The 6,000-nt window shown below is 31.9% G+C and overlaps 1 protein-coding gene across 1 annotated transcript in view; it reads right to left on the bottom strand.

The window, feature by feature from the left end:
* Positions 1-1,067: 1,067 nt before the first annotated feature.
* The window catches only part of LOC106056153 (phospholipid-transporting ATPase ABCA1-like), a 40,100-nt gene continuing 35,167 nt past the window's right edge, over positions 1,068-6,000 (bottom strand). The window contains exons 37-44 of the mRNA XM_056021502.1: positions 5,427-5,510; positions 5,079-5,275; positions 4,771-4,943; positions 4,108-4,135; positions 3,758-3,972; positions 2,545-2,668; positions 1,969-2,103; positions 1,068-1,191 (exon numbers count right to left, since the gene is read on the bottom strand). Of these exons, the coding sequence (XP_055877477.1) occupies positions 2,081-2,103; positions 2,545-2,668; positions 3,758-3,972; positions 4,108-4,135; positions 4,771-4,943; positions 5,079-5,275; positions 5,427-5,510 (844 nt within the window). The 3' untranslated portion in view covers positions 1,068-1,191; positions 1,969-2,080. The remainder of the gene's footprint in view (positions 1,192-1,968; positions 2,104-2,544; positions 2,669-3,757; positions 3,973-4,107; positions 4,136-4,770; positions 4,944-5,078; positions 5,276-5,426; positions 5,511-6,000) is intronic.

Here is a 6,000-nt window from a genome sequence, read left to right as displayed (position 1 = left end):
GCTTATCTTGCCTCACACTGAGCAAATACATTTTTGCCACATCACAGTAACTAGTTTTGGTTCTTTTGTAGATTTATTTTAGGAAAGTAATTTAGGATGTAGTAGCGGATTGATTGGGAAAATTCCTGATACATCCAAGATTGTAGACAGCTAACATAAATAAGTCTTGAAAAGTCTTGAAAATTTGAGCTTTTTATGACATGGCTACAGTACTAAGTAACAATTTAAAATTGGCAGGGAAAATCAGCTATTAACTGATAGAAATGCATAATCATCCAATGATCATCTAGTTCAGACAGATGAGAATAATCCTTTCCCTTGACTTTCAACCCAACTGTTTATTAGAGTCACAAGGAAAGGCATAAAGACATGTAATCAAAGATGCTTAAGGCCCAAACCATTTATGCCCAACATGTATTCAGTAGTTTTAATGCAATTATTTCATTTTAAGGCACATTCCTCGTCCCATATACTAGACAAATTTGTACAAATACTCCTTCTTCCCTAGTGCTATTAGAGCGTGGAATGGGTTGCCTGAGCTAGCCAGGAAACCAGTGACTTGGCAGAATTTAAGTCATTGGTTAATATGCATGACTAAATGCATGACGCGTAGGACGTAATCATCTTCTTTTTTGAAGTAACGTCTGTATTATATAAGAAGATAAGATAAGATTCTACTTAAGGCAAAGACAGAGTGGAGTGAAGAAAAATAATCAATAGATTATGTGTGGTGCCACAATAGATAGGTAAAAGGTGAAGGTGAAAAAAATGAGGGTTTGCACATCTAAATTTATGAAGTAGAACCTTCATCACAGACTCTTCTAATCACATCATCTAATTCAAACAGTAGAAAAGTCCAATGCATTTGTATGTTTTTTTTTCTATTTAAAAATGTCTCTTGTACTATTATTATTGTTTACTTTTAAAAAAATGTCCATACAAAAAAAATAATGGTAAAAAGACATGTATAAAGAAAAGATATACTTTTTCTGTTATGTAATAGTGACATAAAAAAGAAAAACCAAAGGATTAAATAAAAGAAAATATTCTAGTTAAAAAAATATAACCTTGGATAAATTCTCCACAATCAACAAATCATTTGCTAATCCTTGTTCTATTCTTTCTTTTTCTCTAATTACATCTTCATCTTCAGTAACAACTTCATTAAATGTTTGTCTCTCATCCTGAAGCCTGTAAATATTAAAAATAATATTTTTTTCTTATTTTACATGTTTCAGATGTTCCTTTAGAGCCTATACCCCCCACAGGATGACAGGTGATGGCAACAGGCAGGTTATGAACGCAGGACCAATAAGACAACAAAATGACAGTCCATCACGTGTACTGCACAACCCCACAGTTTGTCAAATAAGTTATAAAAATTGATTATACTGAAATGGTTTTGTCCTTTTTACATGTTTAAGTACTTAACATAAAACAGCATTAGTTGGACAACATAAACATTTAAGCCAGCATGTTGCTTGGTATGTTACAGAAAGTAACTTCTAGCGAGAGGGAATGAAGAACCAAGAATAAAGATGTAGGCCTATCTCTACAGCAACCCTTACAGTGCATATCAGTCAAATTCATTTTATGACTTTTTGACATGATTAATTAGTGTGACTTTCAAAAGAATATGACAACTGGCCCACACTTGACAATACAATCAAACCATTGGAGTTTTCTAAACTCAAAGCTACAAAGTCTTGCTGATATTTTGGTGAAATAATTTAAGTAAAGGTTTACAATTATTTAGCTGAACACCTACAATGCCAAATCTCCTATGCAATCTGACCTTGTGCTGCTATGTATAGCAGATAAGAGCTTTACTATTTTGTTTTATAACCTAAATGTTAATTATTGAATCCACTAACAATTAGATGTTAATTATATATTGAAAACCATTCCAAGTGAAATAAAATGCTTATCAATGATACATTTTTTCCTTAAAATTTGTCAGCAAGTTACCTCAGAACTGGTGGTTTAGCAGCATCAAGAATGAAATTTAATATAAAAAACAAAACTCCTTCTATAGCCATAGCTAGAATTTTCCATCCGAGAATTTCAGCCTCAAAAGGACTCATAAATCTGTTTTCATCAAATCTGAAATGCATTGAATTGTGTGTCATAATAAAATCTATTGGCTATACACAGAGGCTAATAAAACTGTTTGTATAAAATTTAGATGGAATGAAAATTATCTTTCTTTTATTGGCTGTATTTCTGTGTTTTAAATTTGATCCGGAAACTGAAACATTCATAGCCTGATTTATGTTTTAATTACAATGAGTAACTTTCACATGCAACAATATATCAACTATACCTTATTTAGATAAATTTTTCAATGGAATGTTTTTGTTTATAACTGAAAACGACTCAATTTTTTCATAACACATTTCCAGTTTTAGTAATAAATAAATTTCAGCTATGATAAATTTACCTGACAAAAATCTTATAGATCTTGGCTGATTATACAAACAAGTGCAAAGCACAAGCCTAGATATTCTAAAATGAAAGTAGTAAATTTTATAGACAACTACTAACCTGTTCTTGAATTCTCACTTTCTGAGCTAGTAATACTAGATTGTGAATTTGGTACATAAGTTCTGTTGCTTGGAGTGTCATTGCTCAAGTTTTGATCAGCTGATTTGGTCAATTTAAGAAATATCTTTAAATATGAAAAAAACAATAAAACAGTAATGATGTCTGAGAGATTAATCTCTTGTCTATTAATCTATCATCAAGAGTACTTCTTTTGTTGAGCAATAATGTTTTTTTCTAGGCACAGTCACTTCCTTAGCTTGTCTTATCTTTGTCACTTGCTTTTTGTCCTGACATAATAGTTGCTTCCTTGGCAAGCTGTACGTCAATGAGAAGTCTCATGGACCATCTTGGTATCTTTGATTACTAAACCACAGGACATCCATAGTTCTAACCCCCTTATAGTGTTCCTACTAAGAACTGAATTGCTATAGTAAAGACAAGTGTTGAATTTAATACTGAAATGCTATTGTATTGAATGAGGTGTTCAATTAAAGACTGAATTAATTGTTGAGTAGCTCCAGTTTGGTCATCTCATAGATGTACACTGGTATAAAAAAAAGAAAATACCAAACTGTGGGAGATGAGTGAACAGAAAAATATAGAGGTGCAGATCTTTTAGAAGAAGTGGAGATGAATTGGTCACATCCTTAGAACAACAACAGAGCTAGACAGATCTAAGAGTGGAACCCCAAGGGAACAAGACCTAAAAGAATGTGGCGACCCAGTATACTAGATGAAGCAGAGAGGACAGGAAAGAGCAGGGAAACCATTAAAAAAACTAGCAAGAAACCGTGGAGAGTGGCATGTTTAACTAAGGCCCTATGTTCTACGAGGAAGGCAAAGGAAAGATGATGATGATGATGATAGATGTACAAGTTATGCTAGTATATGCTAGTATATCTGAATATCTACTGTTACCCTAAATAATCATAAACACAAAAATGTAAACACTTTTATTTTAAAAATTATCAGCCACTTAGTTGCATATTATTTTTAATGACTGTGTGCAGGGTGCTCTGTCAGGGGTGAATCCAGTAGCATAGTCTTATTTGTATTATTTTAATATAACTAAATGTAAAGTAGTTAAAATCTGAAAGTACTATAAAATCAACATTTCAATACATTAATACATGTAATCTTTAGTAATAATATATAATTAAGCAAATATGCAACTAACAATAAGCATAAAGAGACCCTGACAACAGTGTCATACCTCTTCCAGTGAAGTGTCAGACAACCCATAACTAGCAATATTTAGGTGATTAACAGATTGATCTAATCTTCTGAAAAACTCATCTATTGGTACAATCAGGCTGTGATCTTTTGGTAAGTTATAGATTAAATCAGATCCAGCTTGCTCTTCAAGAGTTGCATTAGAACATAAAGATTGAATGAACGTTGTAATTGCTGCTGTTGAACTCCTGGATCCTAACAGAAAAATAAATTGATTACTTGAACTTACGTACAGCAATAACTGGATGCAGCTATTATAATGTTAAAAGTAGCCTAAGATAACTAAATGCTATTTATTTAGGCTGTTATCAGGTTGATACAAAAACTTACTTAGTTCATTAATTTCTTGTGAGTGACTCTGTTAGAGATTAAATACACATAGTTTAGTAGGGCTATTTCTGGAGTGGATAATAGCATGTAAAGGATTAACTAAACTAGTTACTGCAATACATTTAAATACAATTTTTTTATAACTATTGAATAATAAGACCATAATTTTAGAAAAATATGAAGACTGTCTGCTAAGTCCCCAGTATTTGAAATGATTTGGGATCTTAGAGTACATCACTACACAGGAATACTGTAGTGGTTTATACAAAACCAAGAAGGCAAAAAAGACTGATACTGTAAAGTTGTATAGTTGTAGTTGTCTGTAATATTTACTACTTTTATTTTGGAATATATAGGCTTTGCACTAATTGGTATTATCATTCATGACCAAAAAGTCATTCAAACTCTGCTAGGTAAATAACACGTTTTTAGTCATGCAATAAATTCTACTATAACATTAACATTTTTATCAATATAGGGTTCAACAGATTCATTACTTGATAAGGATCGCAGAAGAACTGGTTTGAACTATTTAACTACATTGTTACTAAGAGCATAGAGATCAACTCTTGTCTGTTTTGGAGTACATGACACAAACATAGGCAATAAATATGTAGTTAAGATTTTCATTATGTGAACTAAATGAACTAAAATGATACTGACTTGATTTCTTTGATCTATCTTCATTATAGTTAGATGGTAGCCACTACCAATTGATTGTTTGAGAAATGAGGGGGAGCCACAGCAAAGTAACTTTCCTTGATGCATTACAGCGATTCTGTCACTTAAGAAATCAGCTTCGTCCAAATGGTGAGTTGAAAGCACAATGGTGCGACCTAGGACACAGCATTGAAACACAAGTTAAAACTGCTTTGCAACTTTAAAACATAGTAACGTTGAACTAAAACTATTTAACAAAGTATGTCATAAGTAATGCCTTTAGATATTTGTTTTGCATGTTCAAATTTTACCTATCCTGTTTCTGGTTACTAAGTTCCATATGTGTTTTCTTGTGTGAGGGTCTATGCCACTAGTAGGTTCATCTAAAATTATTTTCTTGGTGTTTCCAACAAACGCTAAAGCCACACAGAGACGGCGTTTCATGCCATATGATAAGTTCTTAGCAGGGACATTTCTAGCATGCCAGAGATCTACCTCTTTCAACAGTCTTTTTTGTTTAAGTAGAAAAAATATAAGCATGTGAATATATAAACCAAATTTTGAACTGATCAGTTCTACTTATTTAACTATATATATGTTTAAAAGTTATTATTTTTTGTTTTGTTTTTTTTTCTTTGTAAAAAATTGAAAAATCTTACCTTTGAATTTCCAGAAATGACATCTTTTTGTTTTTAATATTTTTGATTTCAGAATAAAACTCCATGTGCTCCCTAACTGTCATACTGAACATAAAAGAAAACATTTTATTAAAAACAAATATTGCAGATAGTTTTTTTCGGAAACCCATATACGTTGTCTCAATTAAACTTTTATCCATTTTAAACTAACAACATAAAAACTGTGTTCCTCATTTCATTTCTACAATACCTCTTTTTAATTATTTAAAAAAAAAACAAAAAAAAAACAGATAATAATAAAAAGAGTTTCTATTATAAACTTGTCGTGGCCCTTAAAGATAAGTCCAACAAAGTCATTAAATTGCACCCACACTGACATTTTTCACATATAGTTGATGAAAAATAGATGTAGGATGGTCACAATGGTTCTGAGTTTGAAACCTGCCAGCTGCCATCCCCCATCCTCTTGCAGGAGGTTTAGGCTAGGATGTAATTCTCTTCAAATCATAAGGAACATCCAAAACAAAATGTTTCTGTGCTGTCTTTGAGCACTTAGTGAACACAACTCAGCCGAAGCCTGGATTCAAACTTGAGC

The sequence above is a fragment of the Biomphalaria glabrata genome, chromosome 2, assembly GCF_947242115.1.
Source record: "Biomphalaria glabrata chromosome 2, xgBioGlab47.1, whole genome shotgun sequence".
In the NCBI taxonomy this organism is placed as follows: domain Eukaryota; kingdom Metazoa; phylum Mollusca; class Gastropoda; family Planorbidae; genus Biomphalaria; species Biomphalaria glabrata.
The sequence above is the reverse complement of the archived record's forward strand: the minus strand, read 5'-3'. Positions and strand labels throughout refer to the sequence as shown.